At 41.8% G+C, this 17,902-nt stretch overlaps 1 protein-coding gene across 1 annotated transcript in view; it reads right to left on the reverse strand.

The window, feature by feature from the left end:
* The window catches only part of LOC149164255 (Rubisco methyltransferase family protein), a 120,777-nt gene extending 103,383 nt beyond the window's left edge, over positions 1–17,394 (reverse strand). Inside the window, exon 1 of the mRNA XM_089432004.1 lies at positions 16,837–17,394. Coding sequence (XP_089288130.1) covers positions 16,837–17,245 — 409 coding nt within the window. The 5' untranslated portion in view covers positions 17,246–17,394. The remainder of the gene's footprint in view (positions 1–16,836) is intronic.
* Positions 17,395–17,902: the final 508 nt, after the last annotated feature.

Raw genomic sequence — 17,902 nt, forward strand, 5'->3', positions numbered from 1 at the left:
TGAGTTAATTACAATGCATTTAATTAAGAAATTCGAATTTCCTCAAGAATTAAATATTTCGACGGATGAGATTAAAAGAAATTTTAATCTTCATCAACAGTCGAGATTGTTTTGACGAGGATCACTCAAACTAGTCGTTGGAAGATTTACCTTTAAATAGGAAGTCATTTGTTAGTCGATCCATCCGATCTCTGAATCGTGTACTAAACAAAAAGTTCGTGTAATCTTTTTCTGGATAATAAAGAAAGACTTTAGGGTTAAATTTCGTTGGTGTTACTTTTCATGGGAATACTGTAAGATGTGTTGTTTTTCATGCATAAATTTTTTCTAAAGCCATTGATGATAGCCTCTGAAGAGTGATTTGAGTACAGGTATCTTGCTCAGTTGCTGGGGTTTAAATAATAATTTAAATTTTGAATGTAATAGCAAGTATCTCTGTTTGTCGGAATTTTATTATCATTTTATCGCTCTATTTTGATGGCCAGATTGAGTTTTGCAGGGAAATCTTGATTTTTCGATCTTCGGGCATTAGGGGAAGTTTTCAGTTGGACCATCCAAGTCTCGATCTGTGTTTTTTGAAGAGCCTAGCTAAATTAGCTCCGGGCTTATCATAAGATTTTATGTGTGGTATACGAAGGGTTTTGAGTTAGCACCTCCTTTAAAAAAATAACAAAAAAAAATTGGTTTGGAAAATAGATAGATATGGCTATTGAGAGCCTTAGATTATCAGATCTAGGAGCGGAGTTGGACTCATTCCCCTCAGATTTGATAAATCTACCATTTTTTGTGCATAGATCTGTATTTTTTTTAGTTTTCTGACTTGGGTTTCTGGGGTTTTATTTATTTTTTTGTATCCCTGGGATCTGGGTATTTTTGTTTTCAGGTACAGGTTGCAGATTTGAAAGAGAATTTTGATTTGAAGCCAGATCTAGGCGCTGGAAGGTAAAATCTGGCCTCAATACCATTTTGCAGGGGCATTATTTTACAATTCGAGGGTTTAAAAGGTTTTAAATCTGGAAATTTTTATAAGGGTTTCAAGGAAATTTTAAGTAGAAGAATATATCAATTTAATCAGAAATTTCTGGGAAATTTTTTAAGGGTTTTATTGGGCTACCATTTCCTTTCTGTTTGTTGCATTTTTCCCTCTAAAAATTTTGAAATCGTTTTTCAGTTCCTCCTTCTACTCAAAATTTCAAATTTATCTGTTGTCGTATTGAGCCTCCATTTTTTGTTGCGATTTTCCCCTCAAGAAAATTTCGAATTTTTTTTATTTATCTGCGTTTTAGGGTTTCTGGAAAAATTCGAAATTTTTTTGCTGCTATACTCCTCACCCTCCTTGTTGTTGCACTTTCCTCCTCTTCTCCATTGCTGCCATGTCTCTCTGCATGTGTTTTTATTTGCTAGCTGCCAGCGTTCCCATTTCTGCATTCAAACCCTTTGCTGCAAATCCTAACCCTCTTTGAAACCCTCACTCTCTCTGCCTGCGGCCCTCAGTTCTGCCATCTCCCTACGCATCCCTTCCTCCTCGACCCTCATCGCACCATTTCTTTGCAGCTTTTAATCCGCATCGTTCTCCTCGTTGTCCGTCGCTCCTCCTTTGTTGTCATATGCCTGCTGCAAACCCTCCATCCCTCTCGAACTCCATCGAGCATCCTTCCTCTGCTCCTTTTCCTCGTTGTTGTCACCCCTTCCTCCTTTGAACTGCTCTCCCTGTCGTCGAGCCCTGCAAACACAAGCAAAACATTTCGATTTCTTTTTCTTTATTTTTGTTTTGTCTTCGCCTTAGGGCTTTAGTTAGGGTTTTAGTTAGTTCTTTTTTAATAATCTGATTTCATTTTTAATGAAACTTTCGGTTAAATTCACTTTAGTTTATTTTCTTTTTTTGGTTATTGTTTTTCGAATTTTTTTATTTATTTTTTGATTTGATTTTACTTTTGTTTTACATTTTATCATTTTTTATTTTAACTTATGATTTTGATTTTTTTATTTTCATTTGAAAAACATTTAAAAAAAATTTATAAAAAACATAAAAATTTCTAAATTTAAAAATCTAAAAAATTTAAAAATTTAACAATTATTTGGTGACTTTAGAATTACTAGAGAAATAAATTAAAGGAGGACTTGCGCTTTCACATTAAAAATTTTAATGTGGCCTATGGCCCATTAAAAATTTAATTTATTAACCCTTTGATTTGTTTTACTTCTTCATTTACCACATTAAAGCAATTGCCTAAGGAATAATTAAAATTCTAATTTAAAGTTCCTTGGTGTCTTTGTTGTTAAGTGCAAAATCTTAATTTTTGTGATTTCTCTATTGTCAAAGTGCAATAAATGTTTTAAAAAATCATATTGACTGTTGGAGAAAGATAAATTTTGCTAGATTATCCTGCATGCTAAAGTTTTGAGCATTTTACATTTAATTGTTCATGATCGTCGCTTTGCCACATTATAAATTGCTCTGGGTAACTTGTTTTTATTTAGTCTTTGGTTAATTGAACATAAGGCACTGGTCTAAAATCATTTTTATCTTGTGGTTGTGTCTTATTTTATTAGATATATCCATCTCAGTTAACTAGGACTCGTTTACATTTGTCAAGTTGTCCATCTTTAAATCTCTTAGAGCCTGTGTTCCACAGCCTATTCTCATTCATTCACCTTCGGGACTACCCCCCTTGACTTGTGTAAGAGAGAGTCTAAACAAAATGAATAAGGATTAGAGTGACAACCCTTACTCTGAGCATTGCCGCGGTGCCTAGACACTTTGTGCGACAACGACCAAATTCTAGGGTTGAGGCCAATTCCATTAGGCTCTCTTATGACCAAAATACAAAACACAAATAATACAAAATACTTATAGTTGTTTAGTCTCGTCAAACTGTTGTCCTAGGGCTTAACCAACCCCCTCAATCAACCTTGTCGTCACGTTGATTCCTTCCAGCTAATGTGGCAACCCTCTATCATCACTAGCTTACTCCTTTAGGCTCCTAGCAAGTCCTCTGCCTACCTTGCAACCTTGTTGTACCTTTTCCTAGACCTTGGCTTGCTTCTTTAGGTCCTCGGTCCCCTTGCTCTAACAAGCATCAGTGTCCAACATCCACAACAACACTTCGATCTCCCTTGCTTTGACTAGCAGACTGCTCCTTTAGCCCACTCAGCCTTCTCTTTAAACCTCAACTAGCCATTATACCCTTCCTTTTAGCCCTTGGTCTGCTTTCTTGCACCAACAAACTGCTTCTTTAGCCCTGTTATACCCCTCGGACTCTTATTATATCCTCAACTAGCCAGTTCTACCCTCTTCTAGACCTTGGCTGCCCAGCTACAGGCCTCAGCTTACCCTCCTTGGCACTTGTTTTGTCTGCATCTTGCCCTAACCAAGGCTCCTATGCCTCTATCTAGCCTCGATCTTGTTACCATAAAACCTAGCAAGGCCCTATGGGAGAAAAACCTACGAGACAACTACTAGACTAAGTGACAACGATGGGACAATGGCCCATTGTCACCACAGCAAAGGTCCCCCGCTCTTTATGGGCTTTCATCGATGGGACGAGTCCCAATATGATTATGATCACTTATAATAGATATTCTAAGCTTTAAGGTTCAAGGTGATGGAGCTAGAGCTCATTCGAAGAGAGGCTCAATAAAGGTACAAGGCTTCAAAGAAGTGAACCGCTCTCTAAGAAAAACCTTAGAAAAGAAGGCACAAGACCTAGGGTTTTGAGGTTTCTCAATGGTAATAGGTATTCACAAGGTCAAGGCCCGAGAGAAGAAAGGGCTTCTTATGATTTATTCCAATGAATACTAAGCTTATACAACCCTCAAAGAAGTCCCCAAGGTGAGAGAGAAAGACCTAGGTTTTCCCTCTTGGAGTAACACCTAGGGCAAGAGATTTTATGGATGAAACTTGGGCGGATGCCCACCAAACTTGGAGCATAGGTAGCCTAGACCCTGAGCTTGATGTCTGGACCCTCAAATTCCCGAAAAATCACCTCCCTAAAATTTCGTTGCAAGCCCTAGATTTTTGCCCTACCTTTAGGGGACCGAAATTTAGGAGGATAAAAAAATGGAGAAGTAGAAGCTTGATCACCAAAATCCTTGGACTAGTGCCTAGTCCTTTGGGCAATGGAGTCTTGAGATGCTTAAGATAAGATAAAACATCTTCTAAGGAGGCTCGAAATTGATGCCCTAGGTACCAATTTCAAACATTTACCCTCTTCAAGATATAATGGAGTTTCATGAAGAATTCAAAGACATTCATTCACTAGGAACATTCATTACATGCCTTGCATTGGATAACATATGCAATACTCTACTAGAAAAGCTTTCCAAATTTAATCTTCAATAATTAGGGCACAAATTTGCATATTCTAGAGCAGCAATTCCATACATTAAACAACTTTCAAAGAAAAATTCCATCAACATTAAGCACTTACAAAGAGACATGCAATATATCCATCCATCATTCAAGAAGAAGCTCCAAAGAAGAAAAGTGAATCATCTTCCACACATCAAAATGCATCAAAAGAGTCTCCAATAGCTCCAAAGAAAAAGTGTGAGTTCTTTTACAAGAGAACTAATCCAAGTGTGATGATGATCTCTCACAAATGAGAGTGAGTTCTATTTATATGAGTCTCACTAAGTCGAATTAGCCTAATTAGCCCCCAAAACATTAAAATAATGGGCAAGAAACAAGCCTTGGTCACAAGCTAACTAAGTAGCTTTCACAAATTATAAATTAGTCATCCAAATGTTAGTCGAATTGATGACGTCATGTTGATGTAGGGTCGTTAGAAGGAAACGTCGAGTCCTTTTTGTGCCAAAATTGAAGAGAGAGGACTGTATAAATCTCAAACAAGGGGATGGCCCCTTAGTCTCCATGCAAATCATCATGTGGGGCTCAAAATTGGGTTTGGGGCACAAGAACTAGTCTCATGGGTCTCCTGATGATAGAAAAGCTTGTATTGCTCGAATGATGAGGGTTCTGACGATGGTGTTTGCCCTCCCATGTCTCAAGGGTGGGACAAACCTCCTCTGGGCCTTGGATCAATTGCCATAATATGCTAAGTCAACCAGAGCACATTAGTCCCAAGTGCATCATCTCGAGAATAATATGGGGCAATAAGCACATTGTTGAGGGTGCTGGAGGTGCCAATGGCATGAAATGATGCTCTAACACATGATGGAGTCCCATGCCTCTCAACGCATCCCCTAAGAGTGTCAATATGATCTTTTGGTGGGCTTGAGGCCCAGTTCAGTTGCCCAACCCATGATGAAACCACCTGCCAATTACATATAAGATCCAATGTGTTGTCTCATCATATTCATTAGTGCATCTAAGTGAACCAAGATTGTTAAACAAGGGCACATTGAGACTTCATAGTGGGCTTCCCTTCCAAATTTGGGGTTTCAAGCTTGTAATAGCGTTACCTTCTTGGGTAGGAGTGGCTAATAAACAATCCATTAGATGTTCCCAGCCCCTAAGGGGAAAGACAGGTCCAAGGTACATCCTTTAATTTATAGGGGTCACGTGAATAATGATGAGATGGATGGGAAAATAGGAATCTCAAAGCCAAATGCCGTGGGTTCAAGGATGGTAATGATGAGGGATGTCCACATATTTGGGTGTATAGATGTAGGAGGGATCAATCGTGGATACATGAGTTACCCCGGCCTTTGTTTTTCCACCCTTCATTATTTGTTTGTTGCCTTTTTATGATTTTTCTCTGTATTACTGCTCGGGGCTCTAGGAAATAAGAGCATGCTGTGAGAGATATGCAACAACTATTACCCCCTTAAGGCGGGACTATTCATCGCCCACCATGGGTTGGGACATGCATGGATTCCTTAATGATGTGTGGGGCACTCAAGGGCCCTAGGAACTAGGGTGATGAGCATGATGAAGGGGTGGAGCTCATGTTTGGATTTTGCACACATGCTATATTAAATGTCCCAACCATCTTTTGCATTTTATGATATTATTTTCTTTTATTTCTTGCTTGTGGCCATGATATGTTGTTAATGTTCTTTTAGTTGTATCAACCTCCGGAGCAACAATTCCAGGGCAAAACCAGACATGTGGACAAGGGGAGGGGGCGTACCAATGCCTTGTGGACCCAATGATCATGTGGACCCAGAGAGGGAAGATCATGAAATAGGGTTTGTAATGTGCGGAGGATAGTAAAAAATGTAAAATGGGAAAACAGGACCGCACTACCAAAATCATGGTTTCCAAGTAGTGCCCTTCCTGAAGCCATACGCCAATAGGGGAGCTACCATGGGACTAGGATTGAGGATTAACCCCCCATTTAAAGTGAGGGAACAAAATTACAATCAAAACCATTCCTTCTTCCAAGTCACCCAATAATCCATGCCCAATATGCCGAAGGAAAAACAAGCATAGGCACCCAATTGCACAATGAAAAACATACCCTTAGGATTGAATTGCCCGCCTTCAAACATATGCTCTTGGCAGATGGGCGAGGGAACATATGATTGGTTCAGGAAGCAGACATCAAATGAGACAATGCATTGGCTACACTGGTGGCTGTTAAGGGTTATTGGTTGTCGGCTAAAGAGATGTCTAGGAGAAAAATTCTCCTATGAGGTCATCCACTTTGGTGCGTAACATCTGACTCCAACTGGGACATGAGCTCAATGTAAAGTGCATGAACCATGTACCCGAACGGGGGGTCATGAGAACACCAACCATCATCTGGCATCGCAGGCCTGCATCCTGCACATCACAAACAATGTTGGAAGCATGTGTCTTGGGCGTACTTTGATCGCCATGTCTTCATCAAATAATAAAACCATATAGAAAAGAAAATATTATTCTAAGATGCAATTCTAATATAAATGCACCGCACCTATCCTAGCATGAGAACATGATATGATGATAGTAGCTATGCAAAATCAATATGCAAGGAATCCTACTCTAACATGGATGCTGCATTATACAAGTGCTAAGTGTAATCATATAGCCAATGTAACCAGCATATCATCAAATCAAGATCATATTTTTCTTATCCCTATGATCAATTATGCTATACATTTGAAAGCAAACATGACAATCATGACCCTAATATGCAAGGTCACAAGGGTGGCAAGTGGGAGAATAAAGCGACCATGAATCATGTAAAGGAACAACAAACAAAGGAGGGGAACATGAGTCAGGCCTACACCATCGGGTCTTTCCTTTAATCAAGAATATGGAGAAATCAATGATCAAAGCCCATAACTTCTTCTCAGAGGTTCTTTTACTCATGAAGTTCCCTTTTGTATACTCATGCTCTAGCCCAGAAGGATAGGAGGGAAAATAAGGCAGGCAAGGGGAATTACACCAATCAAGTTCCCTATTGCAAGGATCACGTTGAAAAGGGGAGACCACCATGTGTTCATCATTTTTAATACTAAGGCCCGAGGATTGTTCAAAAGTGATCAATGTTTCTTGATGACATGGAATACAAGGTAAATCAAGTTCCTAATCAGGTTCATCGTCAGCATCATAAATGGGATCTCTATCAAAGCGATAGCTAATAATCTCCCATTTCCCTTCTACAACATGTAAGTGGTCTTCAATGTCAATTTTTAAAGGAGCCATGGGATCACCTTGCTCTTCAAGGGGCTCAAAAGGCGTATCATTAAGAATAACATCCTTGACAGAAACATGGCTAGCCTCAACTTCACTTTCCACAAACTCCCCTTCTTTATCAATGTCATAGATAGGATATTTGTCGAAATGATGGCCCGTGATCTCCCATTTCCCTTCTTCAATATGCAAGAAATTACTAATGTCCAAGGGGTTAATGGGGTCGTCTTTCTCAAGGACTTTGATATGTACAATGTCAGAGATAACGTCCTTGAAAAAGATGGGGCTATCTTCAACTACTTCTTGGAGCAATGAGCAACCATAGGGTGAGTGGTTCAGCCTTCCCCTAGTGTTTTGTTGTGTACAGGGTGAGTGGTTCAACCTTCCGCTAGTGGTTTGTTGTGTACAAGGTGAGTGGTTCAGCCTTCCCCTGCAATACCCCTTGGTGACATGTAGGCAGGATGAGTGGTTCATCCTTTTTCTGCTGAGACATCCTACCCATGCAGTCTGAGACTCATGGGAAGTACTTCTCATCTAGCCAATGAGTAGGGAAATGAGGATAGGGACCATAGTAATAATTCCCATGGATGCATCGTGTACTACCGTACTCCCTATGCTAGGATGACTGATATTGATCTGGGATCAATTGGAACTGACTTCGGGTCAATAAGAGTGGTATGAGACACTCTCTTTTAATTGGAACTGACTTCGGGTCAGTAAGAGTAGTATGACACACTCTCCTTTGATTGGGATTGACTTCGGGTTAGTAGAGAATGGTATGATACATTCTCGATCACTACTTCTTCTTCATAGTTCAGCAAAGCAGAGCAGACCAATGCATTGATGGCAGAGATAGTACTGATTGGCAGATGGAGTTCTCCCTAGTTGACAGGGAGTGTTAAAATTGGCAACTAGGGCCAAACTCCACATGGGTCATCTTAATTATGACAACTGATATTTTTCTTGGATTCCTCTCTCTGAGAGGTGTAGGATTGATCTAAAGATCTGATTCTAACATGTACAAGTGAAGTTATGAACTTATTTTGATTATGGTCAAATTGTCAAGGTCGGCCAGCAAACTTATGTAGGCTCAGAAGCCCAACAGTCACGTCTATTCATCCTCAATGTTGCATATAAATAGAAGGTGACTTAGCCATTGTTGCACTATGTCATGGCTATCCCGTTGTCCCACTGCTGCACTATGTTATGGTTGTCCCGTTGTGCCACTGCTGCACTCATCATCACTACATCCAATCATGTAGCTGCATCATACATAGTGTTGTACTATGCATCATATAATGCAACACCCTTTTTACATTATGCTGCATTGCTACTCATCACTATACGCTGACAGTACTATGTTGTACTAGCCGTTGTCCCATAATATGTCCAGCAACACCAACATGCCCAAATAGTCCAATTAGGCCATCCTGTCATTTGTTTGCACAGTTGTTTGTTGCACTCTAGTTAGGGCACTTGCAGCAACCTTAGTTTCATCCCGCAGTCAACAAACAAACCCTTTAAGGGCTGCGACATACCCTCATAGGTCTCCTCCTCACCCACACTACTTGCTTAAGGTATTGTCCACCCTTGACAGCCCTCACACAGCTTCTAGTTGTGTGCTATGGCCTGTGGCCTAGCACAACAGATTGTTGTAGCAACAGACCTCCAAAAATGTGCCAAAATAACTTCCAAACAGCAACGTGTTTGACCCTTAGGAACTCGGCCTATCAGTCAACCTTCTCGACCCTCTTCACAGGAAACTCGGACCCAATTTACATCATTGTTCCAGCCCTAAGACTATCCGTACTTACCTCAGCCACTAGGCCTCCTGTAGCAGACTTTGGATCCCTGTTTTCCCATGCTATCTAGACTCCATAACTACTCTTGTTCTCTTCTAGGTTGTTGCGGATGAGGGCCTTCCCTTTGCTGCAGATTAGGGCTCCCTTTAGACAGCTGTTAGGGCTCCTTTTGGCTACGTATTAGGGCCTCCACTTGGCTGCGTATAGGGCTCCCTCTTTACTGCGGATTAGGGCCTCCACTTGGTTACGTATAGGGCTCCCTCTTTGCTCCGGATTAGGGCCTCCTTTAGACAGTTGTTAGGGCTCCTTTTGGCTACGTGTTGGAGCTCCCTTTGACTGCGGCTAGGGCTGCGTTCTTCAACTGCGTCTAGGGCACATAGAACCCTTTCTTCACTGCGTCTAGGGCTTCTCCCTCTTGACCTCTCTAGCCACCAAAACCCAAACGAGTGGAGAGAGATCTTAGGAGAAGTGAGTGTTTAAATGACTTGAAGACCTCCTCCTTTTATAGTAAAACGTGGAGCACAAGAGGGGGCAGATTAGTTGTTGGCCGACCTTGACGAATTGTCCCATAACACAAATAAAATCATATCTCCATGAATACTTATCAGAATCGGATGATCTTTAGATCAATCCTACACCTCTCGATGAGACGGATCCAAGAAAAATATCAACTGCCATTAATAAGATGACCCACATGGAGTTTGGCCCTAATTTCCAATTTTAACACTCCCTCTCAACTAGGGAGAACTCCATCTGCTGATACATATGTCTGACTGTACTATCTCTGCCATCAGTGCCCTGCACTGCTCTGCTCTACTGATCTCTGCTCTGCTGAACCATGAAGAAGAAGAATTGATCGAGAATGTCTCATACCATTCTCTACTAACCCGAAGTCAATTTTATTGATCCCAGATCAATATCACAAGAGAGTGTCTCAAACCACTCATACCGATCCTAGATCAGTTTCATTGATCCTAGACCAATGTCACAAGAGAGTGTCTCAAACCACTCATACTGATCCCAGATCAATGTCACAAGAGAGTGTCTCAAACCACTCATATTGATCCCAGATCAATGGAGGTCACCCTACCATAGGGAGTATAGTACATACAACGATGCGTCCATCAATAGTACTACTATGGTCCCTAACCCCATTTCCCTGCTCATTGATCAGATGAGAGGTACTTCCCATGAGTCCCAGACTACATGAGTAGGATGCCTCGACAGGAGAACTAATCATCCTGTACACAGAAGAACAAATCATCCTATCCATTGGTCGCCACAGGAGAACTAATCATCCTGGCCCACAGGAGAACTAATCATCCTGTTCCATAGTTGCCACAGGATAACTAATCATCCCGGCCCATAAGAGAACTAATCATCCTATTCCATAGTTGCCACGGGAGAACTAATCATCCCGGCACACAAGAGAACTAATCATCCTGTTCCATAATCGCCACGAGGTATCACAGGGAAAGGTTGAACCTGTCACCCCGTACATACCACCAGTGGAGGGTGAGTCGCCCTATGGTCGTATGTCACTCCAGTAAGTACCCCAAGCCCCCCAAAGCTCCTAGAGCTCACTGCATGCAACATGTAGGACCCTTATACGAAACTCTCTCAACGACTCCAAGTCGTTCGGGAAAATCATAGATTTGACCTTTCCCGGGTTTTGAAAAAGTGTCTGTGACCTGTGCATCAGTCTCAATGCGATGGAGCCTCCTCGCTCATCGACTTACCATATCCCAGATAAGGAAGTATCTGATGTCTATCTGCTGCAGGAACCATCGAATATGGGATTCCTCAATAATCGAATCCCCCCCCCCCCCCCGTTGTCACAAAGAATCACAATGGTATTCATCATGTGTACAAACAGCTCACTGATGAGCTTCCACAACCAAGCAACTTCACACAAGATCATACTCGTAGCTATGTATTCGGTCTCAGCGGTGCTTATAGCAACCGATTTCTGCTCCCTGCTCATCCATGATATCAAAGCAGAATCCACAGAGAACCAACACTAAGAAGTGCTCTAGCGATCCTCCACACTGCCTGCCCAGTCAACGTTCGAATAATCATGCAGCTTCATATTTCCGGCAGTGTATCTCAATCCATGAGTGATTGTGCCCTGAAGATATCTTAGAAGATTCTTGGCACCAGTCTAGTGAGGCTCAACCAAATATGAGCTCACCATGCTAACTGAAAAGCATATATACAGACGAAAGTTCACCAAGAACATCAATGCAGATGAGTTTATGTAACGAGGCATTTCCGAGATCTGGTCCAGCATCACCACCATATAACTTCTTAAAGTTAAGATCCTCGAGGTAGTCACAGGCTTGCAGTTTACCATTCCATATCTGGAATCCAACTCCCTCTTACTTCTGCAAGTGAGAGGGTCTGCACCTGTCAGAAATAGGTCGTTTCTCAGAAGGTGCCAGTATGAGAGGTCTATCATCCACAACCTTCACGAAAAGGTTTGGATTGGCTTCACTCCTAGTGAATCTCAGCTTCATCAGACAGCTATCAATCCTCTCATACTATGCCCGGGGTGTTTTGCTTCAAGCCATAGAGGACTTTCTTCCACTTGCATACATGAGATTCCCAATCATGAATCTCAAATCCCTCGAGTTGTTCCAAACCTGTGGACCTGCTATATGAGGGGAATGGTCCCCTTGTAAGATTTTCCTTCGGTACATCTCAGACATGTACCTTCATGCTCCTTTTGAATTCAAGCATCCCTGTCACCATTTGACTCACATCGGGTAGGGCCCCATAGATAGACCTCCGGTGCTATAAAAGAGATGTGTCAACTGACATGGTCCCCAATGGACTTCCTACAACTTGATACAAGTTGCCAATCCTGAACTCAAGAATAAAAGCATCTTTGAAAATTCCATTTTCAAACACGTACCTTTCCATCGATGAATGCCACCCTGTAACCTTTGACTTTCATTACCGAAATGGACACTAGGTTCTTCTTGCGATCAGGTACATAAAAGAGATTCTGTAAATGAATCGAGTTACCCTCATTATTGAGGGGTAACATCCCTACACCCTTTCAGGGATAGATGGCATCGACTCCAAGTATAATCCCATGATTGTTTCCGTCTCTACCAAATTAGAGAGAGCACCCTTTTATCCGATGAAGTGCCTTGAAGCACTACAATCAGTAAGCCAGATTCCCAAAGAATCTGAAGGAGAGGGCCAATACAAGATAACGCTTCTTTATCTTATCAAAAACAACATTTGATTCTTCATACCTGGGGTTTCTTGCTTTCTTTGAAGAGTCGGTCGTTACCTTGATGACCTGCATTACCTGTCATTCCTCTGATCATTGAAGATGTCCCTGGAATGATTGTTATCATCATCAAGTGATGTGTTGCTGCCATTCGGACACTCCTTCGCATAATGGCCGAACTTATTGCAACCAAGGCATCTGCCTTTCCTTCCACCCTTAGATCCGATCTTTCCATTGAAGTGATCTTTAGGTAGGTCATCAGAAACTTTCGTTGTGCCATCCTGATAATATTCTCTGCTTCAACTTCACCCTCGGTGAATTTGAAAAGGGATGAGGAATCCACTAATCCTTTTGTTCTTTCCCAACTGTCTTCGGTGATTGCTCTTTCACACTTGCTTGGGATTTGTCTTCACCTCAGCTCTGATACCATGTTAATTTTAGGTATGTTCTATGCTTAGAGCAATTTATTTCAATTTTCACATATCTTTCCAAATTAGCAATCACATCAGCATTAGAATAAACTACAGATAGAACATAAACGTAAATCACAGAAGACAAGCCAAGACAAGAGGACACAAGATGTGGCGCTAGCCAAGGACAAACCCCAATGTGGGGAAACCCTTGATCAATTCTTCTTATATGTTCTTCAATAGTTCAGCACAGAGAGAGAGATAGTACACTTACAACAGAAGTCAACACTTTGACTTATCTAGATAGATCATCTCTAAGAAGATGATACATGAGATCAGTTGAAGACAAGTTGCTTCAACTAATTCTCCAAGGTGACTCCTTCACCTATCATAGTGTTGAATCTCGTCATCATGGTGCACCTCATCGTGTTGCACCATGTTGCACATACTTGCTGTCCCATTGTGCCACTGCTGCACAATGTCATGGCTGTCCCGTTGTGCCATCGTTGCACCATGTCATGGCTGTCCCATTATGCCACTGCTGCACTATGTCATGGCTGTCCCGTTTTCCCACTACTGCACTCATCATCACTACATCCAATCATGTAGCTGCGTCATACATAGTGTTGTACTATGCATCATATAACGCAACACCCTTTTTACATTATCCTGCATTGCTACTCATCACTGCATGTTGACAGCACTACGTTGTACTAGCCGTTGTCCCATAATATGTCCAGCAACACCAACATGCCCAAATAGTCCAATTACGCCATGTCGTCATTTGTTTGCATAGTTGTTTGCTACACTCTAGTTAGGGCGCTTGCAGCAGCCCTAGTTTCATCCCACATTCAACAAACAAACCCTTTAAGGGTTGCAACATACCCTCATAGGTCTCCTCCTCACCCACGTTGCCTGCTTAGGGTACTATCCACCCTTGACAGCCCTCACACAGCGTCTAGTCGTGTGTTATGGCCTGTGGCCTAGCACAACAGATAGCTGTAGCAACAGACCTCCAAAAATGTACCAAAATAACTTCCAAACAACAACGTGTTTGACACTTGGGAACTCGGCCTATAAGTCAGCCTTCTCGGCCCTCTTCACAGGAAACTCATACCCAATTTACATCACTGTTCTAGCCCTAAGACTATCCGCACTTACCTCAGCCACTCGACCTCATGTTGCAGACTTTGGATCCCTGTTTTCACACGTTTTCCAGACTCCAGAACTACTCTTGTTCTCTTCTAGGTTGTTGCGGCTAGGGTATATCCATACCACCCTTAGGTAGGGCACCGTAGGGCTTCCTCTAGTTGCGGATGAGAGCCTTCCCTTTGCTACAGATTAAGGCTCCCTTTAGACAGCTTTTAGGGCTCCTTTTGGCTGCGTATTAGGGCCTCCACTTGGCTGCGTATAGGGCTCCTTCGATCTGCATATTAGAGCCTCCACTTGGCTGCGTATAGGGCTCCTTAGATTTGCGTATTAGGGCCTCCACTTGGCAGTGTATAGGGCTCCATCTTTGCTGCGAGTTAGGGCCTCCACTTGGCTGCGTATAGGGCTCCTTAGATTTGCGTATTAGGGCCTCCACTTGGCAGTGTATAGGGCTCCATCTTTGCTGCGGGTTAGGGCCTCCACTTGGCTGTGTATAGGGCTCCATCTTTGCTGCGGATTAGGGCCTCCACTTGGTTGCGTATAGGGCTCCCTCTTTGCTGCAGATTAGGGCCTCCTTTAGATAGCTATTAGGGCTCCTTTTGGTTGCGTATTGGAGCTCCCTTTGGTTGCGTATTGGAGCTCCCTTTGACTGCGGCTAGGGCTGCGTTCTTCAACTGCATCTAGGGCACATAGAACCCTTTCTTCACTACGTCTAGGGCTTCTCCCTCTTGAACTCTCTAGCCACCAAAACCGAAACGAGTGGAGAGAGATCTTAGGAGAAGTCAATGTTTAAATGACTTGAAGACCTCCTCCTTTTATAGTAAAACGTGGAGCACAAGAAGGGGCAAATTAGTTGCTGGCCGACCTTGACGAATTGTCCCGTAACACAAATAAAATCATATCTCCATGAATACTTATCGGAATCGGATGATCTTTAGATCAATCCTACACCTCTCGATGAGAGGGATCCAAGAAAAATATCAGTTGCAATTAATAAGATGACCCACATGGAGTCTGGCCCTAGTTGCCAATTTTAACAAGTTTCTAGTTCTTGCATCTTAGAATATTATTCAAATTAGTTGTTGGGTATTAGAAAACTAATACAGAGGAAGTCAACCTTCAGGTTTAGGAGGGGAGGAGCAGTCAACCAATTCCCCCAAGTTTGTCAAAAAGATCTCTTATTACGAGATGACCTTATAAATGTTCAGGAGCAAGAGGCTTCTAGGAACCAAGCCAAGGACAACATGATTTTGAGGATGTTTCCAAACCAGATGGCGTAAGAGACTTTCAATTCAGAGGGAGAAACCAAAGCAACAAATAGAGTTCTAGGATCAAAGTCAGTTCCATGTGGCAGCAGTACCTCCCTTGCTCAGAGGGAGTGTTGATGTAAGTAGTTCGGGTAAGTACTTTTGCACTAGATTTAGTGTCTAGGCTTGCAGAAGCTGCCCAAGATCTCCTTAGAACACTTGCTCTAGTGTGAGCAATTGCGTGTAACTTATCCTAAGTTAAACTTAGGAAAAGCACAAAGTTACTATGTTGGCTTATTGAGCTAAAGTAAACTTATGAAAAGTAAAGTCAATTACTTTAGTGATTATGTTTTAATCTCAACCCTTAATCCCAAGTAAGGCGAAATATAATCTCAATCGTCACTCACTTTAGAGATTAGGGTTAGGTTAGCTCAATGTAAAGTTATAAAAGCAAGGCTAGGGAAAGGGCGAAGACATCTCCATCGTCAATCACTTTAAAGATTAGGGTTAGATTAGCTCAATGTAAAGTTATAAAAGCAAGGCTAGGGAGAGGACGAAGACACCATACAACATGACAAGATAAAGCAAGGCTAGGGAGAGGGTGAAGACACCATACAACAACACAAGATAGAGGGAGGCTTCTCAGTGTATGTGTTGGGTCCAAGGAAGGGGCAGCATGGAGATCCAGATCAGCCAAGGAGGGTTTGTTCGGTTGGATCAGACCGAGTGTCACATGTAATTATTAATTCCAAAGTTGGGCCATTATCCTAGGATGGGAGCCCAAGTAGTTTCTGAATCATATTAATGATGAACTGAATTGATTGCGCAGAATCTGCAATGTCAATTTTGTTGTTGAGATTGGTAAATTTGCTTCCACTGAATTTGTGTTAGAAACCTAGTTGCGTATTTAATCAATAGATAAGTTTTCTGCTGGGAATTAAGTGTCGGTTGCTAGGTTTGTAGGCATTCTAACAGTTATGTATATAGCAATAAATAGTTGAGGATAATAATAACTTATGTTTAGAAAGTGTTTCATTTTTTAGGAAGGACTTTTTTCCGGAAATGTTCCATATTTAAAGGAATGAGATGTATTCTTTGAGAATGGATAATGCCTGTTGTGGGTGCATTTAAGGAAACACGGTGTTATGAAATATTACTCTCTAAGAGTTTGCACAAAGTCAATTCCCGATTTGCTGGCCTTAGGTGCAAGGTCTATTTTATCACTCTTTATTCATCTTATCCTCCAGTTTTTGGCTTTTTTTCTCAAGATTTAAAACCCTGATTACCCTTTTAAAAAGTGCAAACCCTCTGAATTAACCATTTTCTAAAAGGAAACAAAATATACGAAACTTGTTTAAAATTTTTGAAAAAAAGAACAAAGAAATTGAAAACGGATACTTACTGGGCACAACCTCTGCTAGACGGAGAAGAATAGCATCGGTTTGATTTGGACCTGCGTCGAGAGGCGGCAGAGCCAAGGGAATATGGCACGGCAGCGATTTTATCTTTGTACCTGCGGATATAGCCTTTGAAGACATCAGGCCTAACCCTGAAGAGCCTTCACTTTCCAGCTTCAAACCCTCGTGGACGAATCCTCCCTCGTCTCTTATCCACTGCACCAAATCTCGCGCGTCTGGGCTCAACACCAAGTCTCGCGCGTTTGCGCTCAATCTTGTGGAATACGAAGCCCTCAAAATGCAGGAATGGAGCTGATGACTGCATTGCCGTGAGTGAGATTTGCGAAAAGTGGTTGTCGCGAGAAATGCGAAGTCTCGGTTGAGCATGATGTCGCTCAAGCCTCTTCTCGCCATGACTCAATCTTATCTGCGTGTTTCTCGTGGTGGATGAATCCCGTGAGAATGAGGTGAAGGCTTTTTAGAGAGTTTAGAGGATGGGTTTTATAAATGAAGCACATGATTGGTTATTTAGTCATCTTTCCATATCTGTGTATGCAGAAATACTTATGAAGAACCCTCGTCATTGGAATCCAACCGAATCCTTCCCTTCATATGTTTTCTATGGATCCTCCTTAAGGGGAATTTTGTACATTTTGGGACAGGGTTTGTGTGTTATTGTGAAATTTAATTACTGTGTAGTTTTGTTATCTCTTTTATCCATTTTCATTTCCATGAGGGGTATGTCAGCTCACTGTGATAAGGCTCGAAGAGTAGGCGACTCTTAGGATAGAGCTTTCTCGTGAGATTTGGGATGTCTCGACTCTTTCTAAGTCATGAGTTTAGTAAATCTGGCTTGTGGGTTATTGGATATACTCTTGGTGTTATAGTGACAATTAGTAGGTTGATCTTGAGCCTCCCCCACATTACTCCAATAAGTTATTGATTCACTATGGTTAAAAAAACACACAAATTAATCCTAGGCCTCACCCAAATTACTCATACTTATAAGGATCATTGTTTAGATGGTTGGGCATATGATTTGTTATCCTCCCCACCTGATTTCAGTTCACA

This window comes from Pinus tabuliformis, chromosome 5_1 (genome assembly GCF_031772625.1).
Source record: "Pinus tabuliformis cultivar Carrire ecotype Pingquan chromosome 5_1, CPIR1, whole genome shotgun sequence".
NCBI classification, from domain to species: domain Eukaryota; kingdom Viridiplantae; phylum Streptophyta; class Pinopsida; order Pinales; family Pinaceae; genus Pinus; species Pinus tabuliformis.